Below are 22712 nucleotides of genomic sequence, written 5' to 3'. Positions count from 1 at the left end.
TGGAAAACAATTTGCTTCAATCAAAATCTACTGATTTAAATCATAAAAATATTTTCACAGCAACATCTAGACTGGTATTTGACCAAACAACTGGGCATCATGGCTTAGCCAACTTGACACATAAAATTACTGATCACACCTCCCTTGCTGACCACCATTACCTCCCACCAAGGATGGCATCTCACACTCTAGCTTCTACCTTTCTACCTCCTGGTAACTTATAATCTCCCCTTAACTCACTGTGCTTATCCATCTTTCCACTTTATCTCTAGATCTGCACTGTCCAACATAGTAGCCACTAGATACACATGTCCTATAAAATTTAAATTTTAATTAATTAAAATTAAATGAAATAAAAAATTCAATTCCTCATTTGCACTAGCCATATTCAATTGCTCAACAGTCACATGTAGCTAGTGGCTACCATATTGGACAGCACCAAATAGACCATTTACATCATTGCTGAAAGTCTCATTTAATAGAGCTACTCTAGATGCTTCTTCCTCAGATATCGACCCTCAATCTCTGAGTTCCAGGTTTGGTGTCTCCTCGACCATCTGGATAGTCATGTAAATCCTGTTTGAGAATGTTGTGGAAAGGCATTTTGATGCACTTGTATAAGTGTTCTGTGGAATGCTTGTGTATTAATCAGGCTAAGTAATGCCAGCTGCTGAAACAAACAACCCCCAAATATCACTGGCTTAACACAATAAAGGCTGATTGCTTGCCCAAGTCACATCCTGTGCTCTTTTCAGGAATTCTCTCTTCTTCCAGAGCCACAGAGTTCTCCATTGGAATCTCTGCATGTAGGCGGCCAATGAATGAAAACTGGGGAAGAGAGTATAGCATATTTGCAGGTCATGCCTAGAAGTGACTGCATCATTTCTGTTCACATTTCATTGGCCAGACTCCATCATGTAGACCCATCTAAACTGCTAGAAAGGATGAGAAATGTAGTGCCAAAGAGGAAAATGAACAGAATGGTGAACACATAGCGCTATATCACAGCATGTAGAAAAATGCATTCTATGTCAGTATATAATTACTATTCCCCCAAACAAATGAACCATGTATATGTGAAAACCCTCCTGCATACATTATATTTTACACATCTAATACTGGAAAATACAAAATATCAGTAGGTATTGATGAATAGAAAATGGTGAGTTTCAAGGCCATGTAGAATGGAGGTTAAGAAAAGACTTTGGAATTGGAAAAGGTTTGTGTTGGAATTCTAGCACTACTTACTGCTAGCTGGCCAAGAAGACACTGGCAGCATAATCTTAGGCCTGTTGTTTAAATGTGTGGAGCCCTCAAAGAACCCTCACTCACGGGGTTTAAACGAGGCAATAAATGCTTACATCAGTGTAAATGCTCAGTGGCTGGAGGGGTTGCATCCACACATGTATGTGATAGTCTTTTCTCCTACCTTCTCTTCTTTTTTTTCTCTTACTTTCCACTTTGGAGTCATCTTTTCTCACAAACTGAATTTTCTCATAGCATAGGACACAAGGTCTAATATTTGCATAGTGATTGCAAATAATGAAATACTTTTCCATGCTCCTGTTTGTGGTAGGTTTAGTTGCTTCTCCTCCAACTCCCACCCAAATTCACATGTTGATGTCCTAATTTCCAATACCTCAGAGTGTGACCTTACTTGGAACTAAGGTCATTGCAGATGTAATTAGTTAAGATGAGGTCATGCTGGAGGAAGGTGGGTTCCTAATCCAGTATGACTAGTGTCCTTATAAAAGGAGACATTCAGAGATGTGCGTGTCCACAGGGAGAGCACTATGTGAACATGAAGGTAGATTGGGGTGATACATCTATGAGCCAAGGAATGGCAAAGATTGCCAGCAAACCCCTGGAAGCTTGGTGAGAGGCATGGAACAGATTCCCCCTCACAGCTCTCAGAAGGAACCAACCCTGCTGACACCTTGATCTCAGACTTATGGCTTCCAGAACTGTGACACAATAAAATTTTGTTGTTTAAAGTACCCATGTGGGGTACTTTAGTGTGGCAGCCCTAGCAAACAAACATAATATTCAAACAGTTATTGACTCAAATATACAGGATCCATTTTTAAAATGGCATTTAAAAACGTAAACTTTAAATTGTCCAATTCTAATTTCAACGTATTTCCAAAACCAATTTTCTATTTGTTAATCTGCTTTTGAGCTTACAAAAGCAGCAGTTTAATTTGGGTCACCCTAAGATCCATGACTACAGGACTGACACACTGGCTTTCCTTGCTGTTTGCTTAGTGGGGCTCCAGGGGACCCATATTTAGAACAATTCACTGGTATAACACAGATTGCCAGCTGTGTGACCTTGGCCAAGTCCCTTACCTGCCCTGAATCCTTTTCTTCCTCTAAAAAATAAAGGGGTGACTAGATTCTCCCTAACTTCCACCTACGACATTGTGTAGCTTATAGGAAGCCTTGCCCACCTAGGCAGACTTGCTGGCCTGTAGGCCAGGTAAGTAAAAGTAGAGCTGCTTACAGAAATCACCTCTGCTAATGTAAAGGGATTTAAGAACAATATTAAAAGACAGTGCTCCGGCAAATTAAATATTCAAAGTGAAGAACACTGCATTTTATTAAAAGTGTCACCATTTAGAATGCATAATTTTGGCATAAATACTCTAGAAATATTCACTTAGTTTGCTATGTGCTATTGTTAATAAAGGAGGTCCTGCATCTAGATTTGTCATATGTCATTAATAAATCCAACCATAAAATGCAAATTGTAATTATTTTGAAATATCTATTTACTGTTTAATTATATTTAATTTTAGGCTCCCCTAAAATGGCCTAATAAAAATTTGAGATGCTAAGTGACTGCTTCATCTGCTTACTCTGTATATTTGCTGAAAATAATTAGTTATATTAATAGAGGAATATTTTCCCTCTAAAAACTTACCTGGGTGAGAGTGAACCTAAATAAAATATGCTAAAAATATGCATTTTTTTTCCCAGAGTGGTGGCAAAATGTAGTTTGCGCTGAAATCAGCAAAATAAACGTTTGTACATGACCATAGAATCAATTTGGTGTAATGATTTCATACAACAACTAAAAAATGGAATGTTAGTACTACTCTTAGACCCAGGTAAGAGGGCCCCTGCCCTAGCTTCTGTGTATTACATAGGCTGTTTTGGCTCTTTTTTGGCCATGCTACTCCATACAAAGCAAAGAGGCCCCGAGGCCAGGGTACATGCTTGCCTGAAGATCACACATACACACACCCTTCCAGAACACATTTCAGGTCCCTACAACACCAACATTCTTTGTTCAAAGGGGCCTAACTTTCCAAGGCCTTTAAAGACCTCTTTCTTGGATCCTTCCTGTGAGGGTGACTATCACTGGTGTGCTCACCATCAGGCTTGATGCATGGCCAAGAAGAGACTAAGGTTGGAATGATGATAGATCTGGGACTTGTGGACTGGAGTGAGGGAGACACATTACTGCCCGTACAGGGAGCCCCTCACAGTGCAGGACTGAGCCTGGGGGTGATAAATAAGAGGGTAAGTTGGGGAATGAGTCACAGAACTAAATTCCCCTGTGACTTCCCAGGTTCTTATGAAGGTACATTGGTCAAGGTTGGAGGAGAGAATATAGTTTATCTATAACCTGTCATCATGAGTTATAATTAATACTTGAAGAGACAGTACACAGGCCTCCATGTACTCTTGCCCTAGACCTGGCAAATACAAAGAGAAGGCTGAGTAACATCATAATTTTATACTGCCAACCTTTAAGTGGTCCATCTGTCTTACTAGCTTAAGTCACACGTAAGAATAAGTGAAATTAATGACTAAGAAAAGAAGCCAAGTGAAGAATAAGAGAGTAAAGAAACTCTATACTGTAGTAGTTCCTTTTCTTCTGCACTGTGGGTTTAGACTATGTTTGTTTTTCTGCAGGAAGCTTATCCCCCAAGATGATGATGATGATGATGATACAAACTTACTATGTGTGGGGCCCTCTTATAAACATCACACACATTAATTAATTATTATAACAGTAGCATAGGTGGGTCCTGCACTAATAGCCTCCCTGTTTTACAAGAAGAAATCTGGGCATCAAGAGGGTAACTTGCCAGCAGTCACACAGCTGGGCAGAGGAAGAGGAGATTCAAGCCCAGGAGTCTGGGTCCAGAATCCATGAGGAAGGATTCACCAGGGCGTTTGTACACCAAGCTTGGTCTACACAAACAAATGCCTGCTTCATGAGCACCTAGTTAGCAACTTTTCCCTCTTCACCAACCAATAATGTCATCAGCATTCACCACAACCTTGGTCAGCATGGACTTTCAAGCAATGGATTGTTCTACTGTCAGGGCTGAGAGCAGTTGCTTAGTATTTTGGGTTTTGTCTTTTTTGTAGTGTTTTTTTCTGCTTTTAAGTGTGGTAGGAAAACAAGTTTACCACAGTGCCTGGAACTCAGAAATCCTGAAAGAAGGGAGGGACAGCTGGGGGAGGAAGGAGAGAATGAGCTTTGGAAAATTCATGCAGTCTGATGCCAAAGGCAAAAATGATCAAGTGAGAGGCGCCTGGGTGGCTCAGTTGGTTAAGCATCATCCGGCTTGGTCTCAGGCCATGATCTCAGGGTTTGTGAGTTCCACAAGAAGAGCGTACGGAGCTCTTCGCTGTTAGTGCAGAGCCGGCTGTGGATCCTCTGTCCGCCTCTGTCCGCCCCTCCCCCACTCATGCGCGCGCGCGTTCTCTCTCAAAAATAAATAAATATTAAAAAAAAAAAAAAAAAAGATCAAGTAAAGTGCTCCCGCCCAGCGGTGCCCCCACCCTCCCAGCCTCTATCAAGGTGGGGGGTTAGTAGTCAGGACCACTTCTCACTTGTCCCTTACAGGGGCTCCTTGCCTCGGGGTGGGCTACGGTCTGTCTCAGGAGAATTCTGAAGGGTGAGAGGAAAGGGAGACTGCAGACTTCGGGCGGAGAGGCCAAGGCACCGCGGCCACGCCGCGTCCTGCCTGGACACAGGCCAGTCCCTTCGGAGCCGACCTGCGCAGCCTTAAAAGAGGCCCCGCCTCCTACCCCACCCTCTCCCCCGCCCCTCCACGCCGTCCCGCCCCCCCGCGGCCCTCTGTCCCGCCCATCCACGGCGCCCCGCCCCTGCAGACCTCCGCCCCGCCCCCTGTGCGGCGGCCTAGGCCCTGTTTACCCGCGGTGCATGGTGGGGCCGTCGCCTGGGACAACCCAGCCACCCGACAGTCCCTTGGCGTTGCAGAGCGAGCGCGGCGGCGGTGGCATGCACCCGGCCTTCTCATCCTCAGCGCCCCTGGCGAGCCCCGACTACTACGAGAGGCTGGGCCGCCTCCAGCACGGGCTGCGGGACAGGTACGGCCTACCCGGGGCGGGGGCGGGGAGTGGGCCCGGCCGAGGGTTAGCTGGTGCCCTAACCCCTGTTCCCTGCCACTCCCCGCGCCGTGTTTCCCAGGGCCCGGATCCGCCCGCGACGCCCCCCCCCCCCGCCCCAAGTTTCTGGTGGGGCCTGGAGGACAAAGTTTACCAAATACCGTGGCCCACTGCCTTTATTGGAGGTCTCTGCCGGAAGATGCGGCCGCATCACTGCATGTGCCTAGAAGTGAGAGTGGGATTCTTCTGCCTGTCACTCTCAGTCACGCTTTGTGAATTTCTCTACTCCCCTTCTACACGCCTCCTCCCCTGTCTCTCTTCAAATTGTCATCCCACCCTGACAGCTGCACTGCATCAATGATGACAAGTCCAGGAACGCAGGCGGGGAGTGTGTGTGTGTTTGTGTGTGTGTGTGAGAAACATATGCAGGAAACATTTAAATGCAGGAAGCATTTTGGGGAGGAACGAAGGCTGGCCAGATTTCCAGCAGAGGTGAAATTTACAGCAGAAGTCCAGCTTCCAGAGGGTTCATCATACTTTGATTAAGACATGAAAGATGAGAGCCACTGAAAACAGCTAGATCTGAGAGCACAGAGAGAAAATTATAAAGCAATTTACTATAAATAACCACATAAAAGATAAGTTGTTGGAACTATTATTTAGCTGCTAAATTAATTGGAGTTGGAAATCTCATTAGTTGACAAGAAAGGAAATAGATATTTGGATCACTTGATAAACAAAGCGTTTAATGAATGTTAAAAGTTACAAAATCATTTCAGTGAAGAGGAGAGCTTTGTGTGTGACAATTCTAAAATGACAACAATAATTACATGTAAAGGCAGGAGTAAGTGGTTATGAAAAGGAATTATATTCATCTTATCCTAGATTTAATTCTTGTCAAATATTTATAGAGCATCCACAACAGGCCTCCATAATTGTCCTCACCATATTTTATCCCTCAGTCCTTTTCTATATCCTATTTTTCTTTCTGACATATTGCCACTCACCCACTCTGGGGACCTCCTCACCTCCAACTTAAAAAAAAATATCACTTCCTGCAGTGCTTTCCATGTGGCAAGTATTGATCAACCCATTCTCTAAATTATGTGATCTCTATATTTTTGTAGCACTGTAGACAAGTGGCTTAAGTAACTCACTCCCTGCTGAGATGCAGAATTCCAAGAGGACAGGAACCATATCTAGCTGGATCTTTAGCTGATAATAGAGTAGCTGAGGTGGAGGAGGAACTTGACAAATGTTTGTTGAGTGAATGGCAGAAATCCCAAAGTCAACCATCCAGGGTGCAGCTGTTATGAATGTTTTATATACAACACTGTAGCCACCCATTGTCACTAAATCATGACCATTTTTAGTCAACCAGGAAAAGTGAACAGTATGATATTTCAAAGACAGTATTAAATGTTTGCACACACCTTATAGTTAAAAGACAAGACACTGGTCTGCACATTAGTGCACCCAAAGTGCTTTTTGACTCTGTTTTGCCAGAAGAATAGCTTAGTTATCTAAGGCCTTCCGTTATCTCTTAGCCCAACTTCTTTTTTTTTTAATGTTTATTTTTAAGAGACAGAGTGGGGGACACAGAATCTGAAGCAGACTCTGAGCTGTCAGCACACTTAACCAGCTGAGCCACCCGGGCACCCCTCTTAGCCCAGCTTCTAATTTTAAAATGTTACTGGTTCAAATGGCATTCTTTTTGAACTAAGTTCATTGTGAGTTATCATTTTTGCTTCCATGCTAGGAACACCTGGCTGCTTATAGTCCTTATGGTATAATAACTGTAATGATTAGTACTCACTTTATGTTTAACACTTAATGTTTTAACTGTTAAGCAAGGTGAGGCTGTTGAAATTATATAAGGAATTCAAATCAGATTTTATAGCCTATTCACGGTTCTGCATTTGGAGGTTTTAAATTTATTTTTTTACTTAGTACAAATCTGTTGCAGTGTGTATTCATATTTCATTTTAAAAGTCCATAACTATCTCCAATGCATAGTAAGCACAGAGGCAAATAACTTTGAATACAGAGAAACTGCAGTAGACATGTGGAAAGTTGGTTTCTACTCTAGGAACAGTTGTGTGACCTTGAGTAGTTTGTTCAGCTTCTCTGAACCTTAGTTCTTCACCAGAAATGAAGAGCATTGAATTATATGTAAGGTAAAACCATAGTTTTTTTTTTTTCTCTAGTAACTAGCTTCATACTAAAAAAGTTGAAATCTGTAGTTTTGCAGGGTGCCTGGGTAGCTCAGTCAGGTAAGCATCTGACTATGGCTCAGGTCATGATCTTGTGATCTGTGAGTTCAAGCCCTGCATTGGGCTCTGTGCTGACAGCTCAGAGCCTGGAGCCTGCTTCAGATTCTGTGTCTCCCTCTCTCTCTGCCCCTCCCCCGTGCGCTGTCTCTCTCTCTCTCTGAAAAATAAATAAACATTAAAAAAAAAAGGAATCTGTAGTTTTGCAAAGCAACAAGTAATGAATATCATTGTTTGTATCCTATTTGACTGTTTGAGTGTACTTGCTTTTTGTTTAGTTTTGGTTTTTAACCAATTTCAGTGACTGCAAGGATTGTAAAACTTCAGAGTCCTTTTAAAATCTGCATCCCTGGATCATCACAGCTGCTTTATCAGTCCAGAAATTTCCTGGAGGTGGGAGATTAAAAAAAAAAAAACACAAAACTTGCCCTTTTCTGGCCTCCTTAGAGCTGGGACATTGTGGTGTTAGCTCTAATAACTGGGCCTTTCTCTTGTAAGTGGTATATTTCTAGCCCAGATTGTCTCAGCTGTAGTCACATGTAGGTGTACTTATATAGTCTTAATTTTTTCCTCTTTGTATATGGTGTTTTCTCTGCACTGTGGTGAAATCAGTCATAGAATCTTAAAGAGCCTGCTGGAGTGACTCATTACCGTGTGTGTAGTGCCACGAGCACGGTAGAAACATGTGAGTGGAATTGACTCTTATAATTATATAAAAACATCCCTTTAAAAGGCCCATTAACCAGCCCCAGTTCTTTCAATGCCAGTATTGATTCAGAGTGAGATATCATAATGGTCCAGAAATTGATTCTAAGGTATTAGTTGAGTAAAGCTGAAGTTGGTGTTGAGGCAAAAACAGAATAAAAAGTGGCTTAAAAGGAGAAAAGGGAACCATGTGGCTCTGCTGTAAAGACCACCCAGCTGTGTTAACCTTTGAATGGTCCAGGGGCACCTGGGTGGCTCAGCTGATTGAGCATCTGACTCTTGATTTTGGCTCAGGTCATGATATCACAGTTGTAGTATCAATCTCCATCTTGGGGCTCTGTGCTGAACCTGCAGCCTGCTTAGGATTCTCTCCCTCTGCCCCTCCCCTCCTGTGTGAGCTCTCTCTCTCAAAAAACAAAAACAAAAACAAAAAACAGAGCACCTGGGTTGCTCAGTGGTTAAGCCTCCAACTCGGTTTTGGCCTAGGTCATGATCTCATGGTTCATGGGTTCAAGCCCTGCATTGGGCTCCGTGCTGACAGTGCAGAGCCTGCTTGGGATTCTCTCTTTCCCCTCTCTCTCTGCCCCTCCCCTGCGCTCTCTCTCTCTCTCTCTCAAAATAAACAAACATTAAAACAATGGTCCAGGTGAGGGGTGCAGGTGACGGAAACCATAGGCTATGGATACACATCCCAGGGCTGGTGTTTCAGATATTCTGAAATAAAGATTTAGTATGTAAGGGTTGCAAGAGATCCTCCCTGTAAACCTTTCTCTGGCTTAAACAAAAATTTTTTTAATGTTTATTTGTTTTTGAAAGAGAAAGAGCAAAAGAGGGGGGGGGGCAGAGAGAAAGGGACACAGAATCCGAAGCAGGCTCCCGGCTCTGAGCTGTCAGCACAGAGCCCGACACGGGCACAAACCCACAAACCGTGAGATCATGACCTGAGCCGTAGTCAGATGCTTAACTGACTGAGCCACCCAGGCGTCCCTCTGTGGCTTTTTATTGAGGGAGATGTTTTGTTTTACATCTTAAACTAGAAATGAAGGACAGCATTCTGAAGCTCTGCAGTGTGGTGAGGAGGTTGGGGAAAGGGCCTGTGATTAAGAGTTAATGAGACTAGCATTATGTTGTCTGGAGCGTAAGGCCAGAAAGTGTGATTTTTCACCATATGAAATGTCATAATAGAGAAGTGTAACCTGCAGATGTCTGTATGTACTAAAGACAGAGCAGGAACAAAGAAGTTTTATCTTTGTGATTAAAAAGAACTTGCTGCACGGGAGATGATGGATTCCCAAAAAGGCTGTGGTCCTTTTTCACTAGAGGTCATAGGTGAATTTTTAAAATTATTTTTATTTTTAATTTTTTTAATGTTTATTTATTTTTGAGAGAGAGAGAGAGAGAGAGAGGCAGAGAGAAAGAGGGAGACACAGAATCCAAAGCAGGCTCCAGGCTCTCTGCTCTCAGCATAGAGCCTGATGTGGGTCTTGAACCCCTGGACTGTGAGATCATGACCTGAGCTGATGTCGGACACTTAACTGACTGAGCCACCCAGGCACCTCAAAATTATTTTGAATTAAATTCAAGCTTACAAAAAAAGTTGCAGGTATCTAGTATTCCCCTCACCCAGATTCCCCAACTCTTAACATTGTATTCCATTTTTTTCTATTTTGTCTATCAACCTGTTTAAAATCATTAGTCTTTTCTGAACCATTTGAGAACTACAGAAATGATGCCCCATTACTCCTAAAAATTGTCTATTTCCAAAAAGGGATGCTCCCTTACATGATTACCCTATAACTCTCCCAGTAAGAAAATCAACACTGATTGATACCAGTACCCAGACTCCAATAAAATTTCACCATGTGTCCATTTTGCCAACTGTCCCAAGGCTGTGTTTTTCCTTTAATGGTCCAGGCTCCCATCTGTGCACCCATGTTGCCATGTCTCTTTAGTCTCCCCAGATCCAGTCTGGAGCTATTCCTTAGTCATTCCCTGTCTTGTGTTCCTGAAAGTTTCATAGAGTACAACTTTCATTCCAGAGGGTGATCCTCAAGCTGGGTCCATCTGATGGTTCCTCATGACCAGACTCTGATCTCGTTTCTTGACAAAAATAGCATAGAAATGAAGCATGACATCAGGGGCACAAGGTCATAGATACACTTAGGGTCTTTCTGTCTTTGTAATTTAGTGACAGCTAGCTGACTGTCCAGTCATTCATTCTATATGAGCTAAGTGTTGAGCATGAAATCTTAGAAGAGGAAAAAGCGACTAATAAAAATTTCTAACATGGAAGCACTTATATCATATTTCCTTCATTTCTTTTCTAAGTTCACTCTTAGAAGATGAGAAAGTAAAGATCTGTGTGGAGCTACTACTTAAAAAAATGGTGTCTCTGAATTTTTTCCTTGTAATCTTTTTTTTCCTTTTTAGGCATGGGCATACCCCAATTAAGGAATAGATTGTGGGGTGCCTGGGTGGCTCAGTCGGTTAAGCGTCCAATTTCGGCTCAGGTCATGATCTCATGGTTTGTGGGTTTGAGCCCCACCTTGGGCTCTGTGCTGACAGCTCAGAGCCTGGACTCTGCTTTGGATTCTGTGTCTCCCTCTCTCTCTGCTCCTCCCTCACTCATGCTTTGTCTCTCTCTCAAAAATAAATAAACATTAAAAAAAAAAGATAGATTGTGTTGCCCAAGCCAAGATTCAGTGTTTGGATTTTGGACCCCATTTTCCCATTAACAGAATTTGGTTAAATGGAAGTTTCCATTCTAGATTATGCTAAGCAAAGAAATTTACTTATAATGCAACTAACAGAGTAACTTTTGAGATTTTTTTTTTAGAAGGGAAAATATATCTGAAGGAAAACGGAAACTAATAATTAAGAGTTCCAAAATGGAATGTGGGCTCAGCCCCTTTCCCTTAGCAGGCCACCTGAGGTCACCTTCTGTTTGGATAGGTCTTTGATTCACAGTCTTTTTTTTTTTTTTTTTTCTTGGCATTTTTCTTGCAGACATTATGTGATTTCTCTTTTGGCCTTTAGTTAGTATTAATTTAGATTAGCAATTTGGCTTCAGTGGAAGCTGGTATGTTGGTGGTAGAACAGAACCCCCCATGGTCAAACCCCCCAAGGGCTCTTTCTGGGATTGGGATGTCTAGTCCTGTTCAGCAGCTTTACCCCGTGGCCCCTTGGCTTTGGCTATTGCCACCTTGTCTGCTGCCCAGTTTCCCTTCCTCTTATCAGGCTTGGGCATATAGGTGTGCAGAGTAAGGTCTGTCCTCTAGCTTACTGCCAGCAGTCACCTGAACAACACAAGCTAATAAATCTTTAGTGGAGTAGCTCTATGGAATGGCAGTCAGTGACAGATCATGATGTTACAAAGATATAGAAAGAAATTCCTCCAAATTTGAAGTAATTGTGTTAGGGGACTTGATCTTTATTAAATGTGAATGGGGTTGGGCCTACTTTTCAGAGACATGGCTCTACCCAAGTCTGGTTGGGAGTAGAGCAAGCCACCAATCTTCACTCCAAGGTGGATTTGTGGAAGTGTGGTGTCTTGACCTGGCGGGACCCCTATCATGCATATGCCACTGTCCAGAGAAATCTGGCCATATTATATTTATGTATTCATGTTTCTTATTGTCTGTCCTTCCCCACTTCTCTCTCTCTCAAAAAAAAACAAATACAAAAACAAATTCAGGGCACTTGGGTGGCTCAGTGTTTAAGCCTCCAACTCGGTTTTGGCCTAGGTCATGATTTCATGGTTCGTGGGTTCAAGCCCACGTTTGAACTCCATGCTGACATGTGCAAAGCCTGCTTGGGATTCTCTTTTTCCCTCTCTCTCTCTGCCCCTCCCCTTCTCTCTCTCTCTCTCTCTCTCTCTTTCTCAAAATAAATAAATAAACATTAAAACAATGGTCCAGGTGAGGACTAGAATGTCAGCTGCTTGACAGCAGAGGCCTTGGTTGTCTTGTTCCCCATGTTAGTCTTCAGGACTAGAACAGTGCCTGGCTCATCATGGAACTCAAGAAATTCTTATTGAATGAATGAATCTACCTTCCAGTCTTTTCTTAGTGCATTTCCCCCATTTACTTTGAAAATCTTGTTCTTTTTACTTCATATTGGTATCGTTTTGCTTTCTAGACTCCCATGGTGACTACCAAATGTTTTTATGACTTGAGTTTCAATCAGCTGGCATTTTCTGCTTCTTAGAGAGTCCAGAGATGCATTCTCACAAAGGTGTAATTTCAAAAGAGATCATGTTCTAAATCCAGCTGCTTATTACTTATCAGTGTAATTTATTCATAAAGTGTTTTCTTTCTATTTTATAGTGAAAAAAAGAGACTGGACCTGGAAAAGAAACTTTATGAATATAATCAGTCTGATGTATGCAGGTAAGATGTGATAGTGGGAACAGTTTTTAAACCAATTGGCATATGTTAATCAAAAAAGTGTAACCCTAATGTATGTTACAGATACCATAATTGCAGTACTTTTACCATTCTCTTATGTCTAATATGTAATCATTTCAAGTAAATACTGAAATTTAATATAATCACTATCAAATGTAGGAATAAATTTGGCTAAATTTTGTGTAAGATGATTTTATTTTCGCTATTTGGTATTCGTGGTATTTCAGAATCTATTTTGCTTAAATGTCTGAGGAATAAGATGCATCATAGTCTTTATCTTTTTGATCACAATTTAAACACATTGAGCCTGTGTAATGATTAAGGCATAATGACTATAGCTGACCTTTCAACAAACTGTTGAAGGCAGGGTTACGTGATGTCTCATTTGTTCATGGATATTTGACAATGCCTGTGAAAATTATTATGAGCAATGGATAATATAAATGTTGTCCTTTCCAGGTTACTTAATCTGAAGAGCCAACTTTTAATATTTTTAATTCTATTTTATGTAAATTGAACTTCATCCTTAAGCCAAATGTGTGGTATTACCTCCAATATTATTCATATGAAAAATTTCTGGCTATGATAGCATTAATTTTGTGATTTAGCCACATCATAAGATGAGTGAGAAATGAAAACACCTCATCCAGAAGAGAGATTTAAAACCAAATCACCCATCAGGTCCATTTATTTCCTCCTATGCAAAATTATTCTTTGGTTTTAGGATTGAGTGTACTTCCAAGGATACCAGTCATGGTGGACATTGATATGTCCCCAGTAGTTCTAGAAGAGACAAGAAGCCAGTAAAATAGTGTAAGGAATAGCAGTGTTATGGATGCCATGGCCTCAGAAGTGGGCCCAAGTCTGAGAGCATCTGTGGAAGCTGCCAGTTTTCTAGACTGCAGCCAAGAGGGTGGCCAATGGAGTGTAGACTTTTCCTGCAGCCTGTTTGGGGGCGGCTTCCTGGCATAATGGTGATGGGAAGGGGGAGGTAAGAAGAAACTGGAGACTTTTAGCAAGCTGTCAGTTTGCTGAGTCTGTTCCCCTCTTGTTTCCTAGAAGACAGAGGGTATGATTTGCTAAAAAATATCCTTTCTTTGACTGCCCAACAGGATAAAATCCAAACTGTCTAACATGGCTGTTTCAACCTGGTTTCCCCCCGAGAAGGCAGAGTCTGAGATAAGGGTTTGTATGTAGATGGTAGTTTATTTTAGGAAGTGGTCACATAAAACTGTCAAGCAGGGCTGGGAAGAATGAAATAGGAGCTGGTCACTGCTGTGGGCACCTGGGGCTCCACCCTTTTAGATCTTCAGAGGAGCCATGTAGATTGCCTCTCTGCTCCTCACAAGTGTTCACTCAAGAGAAGGAAGGGGGGCCATTTACCTATCCGTAATCCCACATTGGACAGGGCCACCAGGGAGGTGTTAACTCCTTCTCACATCCATGCTGCAAACACAGAGAAGCAGCCCTGGAAAAGCAAGATACCAGGTGCTACCATGGCTGGAGAGGAAATGCTGGGCCAGGAGGATGTAAGGAGGGCCTGAGAAGTATCCGGAACAACAGCTTACCAGACCCTCCATTATCTTCCCCTGGTTCATTTTCATCATCACCCTTTTTCATCAGCCTCCACTAACATGTTACACAGAATCTTCAGTGTCTGAAGCATGACAAGGACTTTCGTAGTATCATGTAAGCAGGTGGGTTTTATTACCAGGGACTTCTGTTCAGTCTGAGCCCCACCAGCAGTTAGCCATGTGCCATTAGGATAATTACTTCAACATTCTGTACCTCCATTCCTTTATCTGTCAAATGGGGATAATGGTAGCTATGAGGACTTAACAGAGCCTTAAAGCAGTATCTGGCCCTGTGTAAGAGTCAATAATTTATTATTTGTTGCTATTTTTAAAATCAGTATTACTGTTATTCTTCTTAATTATTGCCTTTAAGCTTTCCAACATACTATTTCCCCTGACTGAGTGTTTCCCCTCATCTTCTCACCCTTGCTTTCCCCAGTTTTGGGTTTAATTCTCACCCACCCTTCATGTCTAAACTAAAAATTAATTTCTGTTGGGAAGGCCTTCCTGACCCCTTCAACTGGGTCAGATTGCCCACTCTGTAAGAGTCCCTGGCAGTTTTCCCTCTTAGCATTTATCACACTGCATTGGACTCATCTAATTTTTTGTTTTCCCTGTTGACTAGTGAGTGGCTTTCCTATTCACAGTACTGCACATATGAATGACTGCACGAGTGGGTGGATGACTGAAGTGGTGAGCTTTGAAGGTTCATGTGGGCAGGAATGAAACTAGACTTTGGGTGGAGAAGGCATGGTTACTATTGTATGTACTCCAGCTGGACACTGGCCACCACCAGCAACTTCACCAGGTGCGCCTGCATGTGGAAGACAGTATGTTAGGTTCCACCTCCATTATTGTCGCTCAGCGTCGAAAGTGGCAGACATGGGCAACAATAAAACCAGTTTTAAGTTTTTTTTGTTTCAGAAGGAAAAATGGGGACAGCCAACCAAGGTCAAAAGCACAAAATTATTAGCATTATAAAGAATTTCTTGAAAATTTTTGGCTTAGGTGTAGAGGTTTAAGGTCTATTGCTAATGAATTTTTTTCCATTTCCTTATTTCTTTTTTTTAAATTTATTTTATTTTTTAAATTTACATCTAAGTTAGCATATAGTGCAACAATGATTTAGGTGTAGTTTCCTTAATGCCCCTTACCCATTTAGCCCATCCCCCCTCCCACAACCCCTCCAGTAAACCTCTGTTCTCCATATTTAAGAGTCTCTTATGTTTTGTCTCCCTCCCTGTTTTTATATTATTTTTGCTTCCTTTCCCTTATATTCATCTGTTTTGTATCTTAAAGTCCTCATATGAGTGAAGTCATATGATATTTGTCTTTCTCTAATTTTGCTTAGCATAATGCCCTCTAGTTCCATCCACGTAGTTGCAAATGACAAGATTTCATTCTTTTTGATTGCCGAGTAATACTTCATTGTGTGTGTGTGTGTGTATGTATGTGTGTGTATATATATATATGTATATATGTGTATATGTATACATATATACATATATACATATATACATATATACATATATACATATATACATATATATATATATATATATACACACACACACACACACACACACACACACATACATACATACACTTTTTTATCCATTCATCCATCAATGGACATTGGGCTCTTTCTGTACTTAGGCTATTGTCGATAATGCTGCTATAAACATTGGGGTGCTTCAAAGCACCATACCTGTGTCCCTCGGATAAATGCCTACTAGTGCAATTGCTGGGTCATAGGGTAGTTCTATTTTTAATTTTTTGAGGAACCTCCATACTGTTTTCCAGAGTGGCTGCACCAGTTTGCATTCTCACTAGCAATGCAAAAAAGATCCTTTCTCCACATCCTTGCCAACATCTGTTGTTGCCTGAGTTGTTAATGTTAGCCATTCTGACAGGTGCAAGGTGGTATCTCATTGTGGTTTTGATTTGTATTTCCCTGATGATGAGTGACATTGAGCATTTTTTCATGTGTCGGTTGGCCATCTGGATGTCTTCTTTGGAGAAGTGTCTATTCATGTGTTTTGCCCATTTCTTCACTGGACTATTTGTTGAGTTTGAGAAGTTCTTTATAGATTTTGGATACTAACCTCTATCTGATATGTCATTTGCAAGTATCTTCTCCCATTCCATTGGTTGCCTTTTAGTTTTGCTGATTGTTTCCTTCGCTGTGCAGAAGATTTTTGTTTTGATGAGGTCCCAATATTTCATTTTGCTTTAGTTTCTCTTGCCTCCAGTGGCATGTTGCGTAAGAAGTTGCTGCGGCCAAGTTGAAAGAAGTTTTTGCCTGCTTTCTCCTTGAGGATTTTGATGGCTTCCTGTCTGACATTGAGGTCTTTCACCCATTTTGAGTTTATTTTTGTGTCTGGTGTAAGAAAGTGGTCCAGGTTCATTTTTCTGCATCTCATTGTCCAGTTTTCCCAGCACCACTTGCTGAAGAGACTGTCTTTATTCCATTGGCTATTCTTTCCTGCTTTGTCAAAGATTAGTTGGCCATACGTTTGTGGGTCCATTTCTGGGTTCCCTATTCTGTTCCATTGATATGAGTGTCTGTTTTTGTGCCAGTAGTTGCTGATTAATTTTTAATATCTGCAGCATGTTTGCGAATCTGTTTTTAAGGGTGAACTTTTTTGTGCTTTTCATCTTAGTTTTCCTTGATAGAAGAACATGAAAATTGTGAGCACTGAGTAATGTATAGAATTATACTCCTGAAACTAATATTACATAGTGTGTTAACTATACTTGAATTAAAATATATACTTGAATTATTAGATAATAAAAATGTTGAATTATTTTATTGAACTAACAATAGAAATGCTTCATATCACGTACTCTTATGATGTAAAATTTGTGAAGAAGAAAGAGCTAGAACATGCAGGGTTGGTTCTGTGGGAAGAGTGGGCTGCACAACTTGAGCCATTCAGTGTGCCTTTTCATTTATTTGTTTATTCATTATTCATTCATTCACTCATTCATTTTTTGAGAGAAAGTACACTGGAGCAGGGGAGAGGGGCAGAGGGAGACAGAGAAAGAATCTTTAGCAGGCTCCATGCCCAGGGTGGAGCCCGACACGGGGCTCAATCTCCTTGATCTCGGGATCATGACCTGAGTCAAAATCAAGAGTTGGACGCTCAACTGAGTGAGCCACCCAAGCACCCCAATGTGTGCCTTTTGTTTTACACTTTGGATGAGAGTCTCTAAAGGTTTTGTTCACAATTTGAGTAGAGTCACAGCCTATATATTATCATAAAATATTTTAAAATATAGTAGGTTGTTGCAGTTCCTAATAAAATTTTATTATTATCTAAAGGAGAACTTTTTGGGTATTTTAAATTTTAGAATTTCTCAATGTTTATGGATTGTGGTTTGCAGTTTGATTCTATTTCCATATGAGCAGATAGTTCTGAAATTGTCTGTCATAAAAAGAATGCTAATGGACTATTCATCCGACCATGGCCACATAGCCACCGCTCTTGAAACCACATTTAATATTGAGAAAGAAATCCATATAAATCTTTATTGTGTGAATGTTATAATGTAGTCTTGTATACATTTCTCAGGAGAGTTATGCCTGGATGTGATACTCAGTGATGTTGCATTAATTTCTTCTAAAAATGTGTGTACATTCTGCTCTTTAGCTTTCAGTGTTTAGTTAGGTAAAGTATCTCAGAATACATTGTCTCATTAACAATTTTGTTTGAGAAAAATCTCTTTCTTTGATTTGTTAATGTCTAACTGCATAATTTAAAAATCTGCTTTTATTTTTCTAGAGTTAAGCTGAAGTATGTGAAACTAAAGAGATATCTGAAGGAAATATGTGAATCAGAAAAGAAGGCTCGTACTCGAAACCAAGAATATTTAAAGCGATTTGAGCATGTCCAAGCTCATGTTGGACACTTTACTACAAATACAGAGAAGCTTCAGGAACTAAAGGTAACATCTTGTTTTTCACTATATTTCTCTTTATCTCTCTTTCTTTTGCTAAAATTGGAAGGAAGTAACGAGCACTAAGTTTCAGATCAGTGGTGGTCATTAATGTTCAGTTGTTCATCCATAAGAGAATTGCTCATTTTCTCTGTGATTTACCATGTGGCCAAATTTTGATCAGGGAACTTGAAATTGAATTTTCTTAGATTCTACTTTAGTTGAGGAATTAATGGAATATCTGTACTTTGTTATACTGCACAAATAATTAACTTGTAACAGACATGGGCACTAGTCACTACCTGGCACGTGGTATTTGGTGGCTTCATGACTGAATTTGAGCAGCATTAGGGTTCTCTCCAGAGACCGTTTCCTTCTTTAACGGGTTTTTTCCCTGGGCTCCTCTGTTCCCATCAGGCAGTGTGTTGGGAAACACTGAGGGTAGAACTGGCCCCACGGAATTCACCTTCATACTCCTCATCTGTGCGACCCAGAGCAACTGCTTTCTGCAGCCCTCTCTGATTATGGCATCTCGTTCCTTTAAGGTGCTGGGCAACCTTCTCCTCTACAGATTATGCCCAGTGAGGAGGGCTAGGCCTTTTTTCTCTAAGCAGTTGTGCTGGCCAAGGGTTGTTGCTCATGTTAACCCAACAAAATACTGGTTATAGAAGAAGTTGCCTTTAATTACTTTTTTTTCCTCTAGCAATTTCCCCCACTGAGGCTTTATTTCAGGTACACAGGAAAATGAAAATACTATGCAGTGGTCTGAATGTTTGTGTCCTGAAATTCGTATCTTGAAATCCTAACCCTAACCAAATCCTAACCAAATGTGATGGTGTTCATACCAGGGGCCTTTGAGAGGGGCTTGTGTCATGAGGGTGGAGCTCTCATGGATGAGATTAGTGCCTTCTAAAACAGGCTCTGGAGCACTTCTACCAGGTAAGGATGCAGTGAGAAGGTACTGGCTCTGAATGAGGAAAGAGGCCCTCACCAGAAGGTGACCACACTGGTACCTTGATCTTGGACTTTCCAGCCTCCAGAATTGTGAGCAGTACATTTCTGATGTTTATAAGCCACCCAGTCAGGGATATTTTGTTATAGCAGCCTGAATGGACTAAGATAACTCACATATTCTGTACCCAGATACAGTAGTTGTAAATATTTTGGTATATTTGCTTTGTGTGTGTGTGTGTGTGTGTGTGTACATTTTTTCCTGAGCTGTTGAAAGTATGCTGTGGACACCATAACAGTTCTCCCCTAAATACTTAAGTGTGGATCTCCTAAGAACACAGACAGTCTCCTACACAATCACACTACTATTATCACACCCAAGAAAATTAATAATGATTTCATAATACCACTTAATATCTATCTGATATTTAAATTTCCCCAGTTCCTCCCAAAATTTTCTTTATTTTTCCAGACCAGGAGCCAACTAGGGTTCACATTACATTTGCTATTTTGGTTTTTTGGTCTCTAAATCAAATTTAGTGTCCTACCACTCTTCCTTTTTTTTTTTTTTTTTTTTTTCATGACACTGGCTTTTTGAAGAAGGCAATTTGGTTGCCTGTATAATGACTCACATTCAGAATTTGGTTATTTCTTTGAGGTATAATTTAACTGGAAATTTGGATTAGACCAGCACTGCCCAATAGAACTTTCTGTAGTGATAGAAATGTTCCCGATCTATACTGGTGCTAATTTAGTAGCCACTAGCCACACATGACTACTGAGCACTTAAAATGTGGCTGTGACACTAAGGACTGAACTTTTAATTTTGTTAATTTTAATTGGTTAAATTTAAATAATCACAGCTGAGGTTACATACATCCTACTGTATCCCATCAGGAGGCTTATGAGTCGTGATGTCAGGTGGTCTGACCTGAGTGAGGTTGAGTTTGATGCATTGCTTAAGATGGCAAGCTCTAGATCTCTCTTATAAGGACCTTTTCTTCCATTTGCAACTGAGCATATAATCTGTGGAGTGATAGTTTGACATCTTGGGAACATCTTGTTTCTAAATAGCCTTTTACTTAGTGGTTTTAGGATCTGTTAGTGATGCTTGAATCAGTGTGGTGGAGGTTGTGGAATGGGGATTTTCTAATTTAATCTTCCTCTTTATTAGCTTAAATTGTTCTATAAAGAAGAGCTTTCTTTCTTTTCTCTCCTCTTTCTCTTTTTTTAAGTATCACCATAGACTTACAAATTTTTACTTAGTATATTATCAATTACTGTAGTTATTATTTTTGTTGTTTGTATTTCTCCAAATTTTGCTTGGGAGTGTCTCTTCAAATTGGCTTCTGTGTCCTTTTGGCCTGACCTCATTAATCCTGAGCCTTCTTTGCTTTGGGGCACAACATGTTCCAGGTTTACTTTGTACACCGCTGCCTCAGACATGGAATTAGCCTCTTTTCCAAGGAGCTGTGGTTCCTTTTAGTGGGGAAGGGTATTTAGAAACCAAGATCTGGAAGTAGATGTGCTCAAACAATAGCACATTTTAGCTACAGCACTACAGTTTTTTTTTTTTCTTTCTTAGTTTTCAAGTAGAATACTTAACATTCAAAAAGTAATTATTATAAACATTGTAAATCTCTTTGCTGTTCAGAGATTTTACAGAGAAAGTAAAAGTGATGGACAAAGCAGGGAATTTTGCTTTCCCAATAGAAAAAAGGAAATAATAGAAGTTTTCCTTTTATTTTCACATTGATGCTTTTTTACTTAATTATTGATTTGATGATATAGCCAAATGTGAGAGGGAGGAATTTGAAAGGGAGAATCCATACTTTTATATTGAGAGCATTTTGAAATGGATAAGGAATGCCTTTAGAGAACAGTCTGTGATGGCACAGAAGAGCAGATCATGTAGCTACAGTTGGGAAAGATGGGAGCACCATTGGGAGTCACCCTGAGTCCAAAGCTGAATGCAGGCAGCAATCTTTGAAACTCCAGCCAGTGACACCACTTACCTCAGCAAGCTATACAGTAAGCAGAGATTCAGAGTGGGGAATGTTTGCCGTGCTGTCTTCCCATTCCTTTCCTCCTCTTCATTTCATCTTGGTATCCAGTGGTAGCCTTAGGAAGGCTGGAGTCTGCCCCACTCAGGTAGCAGATCTTTACCTCCACTGACTGACCACATGTAAGTCTTAGGAGAAAGGTGTTCTGGGGAAGCATATTGCCCACACACCCCACAATGCTAGGGGTATTTCCCCTTGAATAGAATATAGTTGATGCAAATGGACTAATAATTGGTAGAGTTCCAGAAAGTGAAACGAAATGAGGCAGTATGTGAGAAGTGGGGATTTGGCCCAAGTTGTATTAAGTGAATTTCTCCCTTTTTGTAAGACTGTAAGACTATTTATTATATAATATTAAAATCTTTTTAAATGGGATAAAGGCAAACATATTTTATGAATTTTTTTATTTTAAACTGATTTTATGAATTATACTACTTTGGGGTCCTATGATAATTTTCAGGGCTTTTAAGGATGTTGATTTGTCATGTCATTTTGAAAACACGGTGTTGTGGCTATATTGCTACTTGTCAGATAAAGAGGCCAACTAAGCTCAGTTCAAGAATATAAATATTAGTAGTACTGTGAAGATTGTGTCCTTCTCTCCCCCTTCCTGCCTCTACTCCCCCTCCCTGCGTTGGTGCTTGTCGAAGAGCCCCAGTTGGGCCTTAAAGCAGGTGTTTTGGTGCCCTTTGTGCTTATCTCAGGTTGGGTTCTCCTGAAGTGGACCCTGAGACAAGGATTCAAATGTAAGTGGTTCATCTGGGAAGTGCATGGGATGTCAGGAGGCAAGTGGGGAGGTGAAACAGGGAAGGACAGGTATATATGTTTTATATATATACACAAATGTATGTTTTATATACATATATGTATATATGTGTGTACATATATAAATTGTGTGTGTGTGTGTGTGTGTGTGTGTGTGTGTGTATATATATATATATATATATATATTTTTTTTTTTTTTTTAAACCAGCCTCCACAACTCCCCACAGGCCTGACCACCCTGACCCGAAGCGGATGGGCGACCCCCCAAAGGGTCTTTAAACCTCCGCGCCGGCGACGCCCTAGGTACCTGGACAGGGTGGGGGTGAGCGAGGTGGGGGACCAGGGGCCGCAAGCCGCCACCTCAACACTGACGCCTTAAGGGCCCCGCAAGGGCGCCAGCCCCAAAGCTGCCGTGCTGCTGTAGGCCCAACGGGCAACCGCCCAACAGGCCTCGCCGCCGCCACCACGGGACGCCATCATCCCACCTCCCCCAACAACCCCCATGGAAAAGGGTGTATTATCAAGCCAACTACCATAGTCAGCATCTGGAACTTAACTTACAGGGAAACCCTGGCAAATGGTTCTGAGCATTTGGAATATGCAGACATGGCTCCTGAGCATCACTGATTAAAGGCTGATGACAAAGAGATGGGGGGGGGGGGGGAGGAG

At 41.1% G+C, this 22712-nt stretch overlaps 1 protein-coding gene across 2 annotated transcripts in view; it reads left to right on the top strand.

Moving 5' to 3' along the window:
• Positions 1-5141: 5141 nt before the first annotated feature.
• Positions 5142-22712, top strand: part of KIZ (kizuna centrosomal protein) — a 144855-nt gene continuing 127284 nt past the window's right edge. For both annotated transcript variants that reach the window (XM_060610971.3, XM_060610967.3), the window contains exons 1-3: positions 5142-5352; positions 12671-12733; positions 18111-18273. In XM_060610971.3, the coding sequence (XP_060466954.2) occupies positions 5186-5352; positions 12671-12733; positions 18111-18273 (393 nt within the window). In that variant the 5' untranslated portion in view covers positions 5142-5185. The remainder of the gene's footprint in view (positions 5353-12670; positions 12734-18110; positions 18274-22712) is intronic.

The sequence above is a fragment of the Panthera onca genome, chromosome A3, assembly GCF_046562875.1.
Source record: "Panthera onca isolate mPanOnc1 chromosome A3, mPanOnc1 haplotype 2, whole genome shotgun sequence".
Lineage (NCBI taxonomy): Eukaryota > Metazoa > Chordata > Mammalia > Carnivora > Felidae > Panthera > Panthera onca.
Note: the sequence above shows the minus strand (reverse complement) of the source record. Positions and strands in the feature narration are given on the sequence as shown.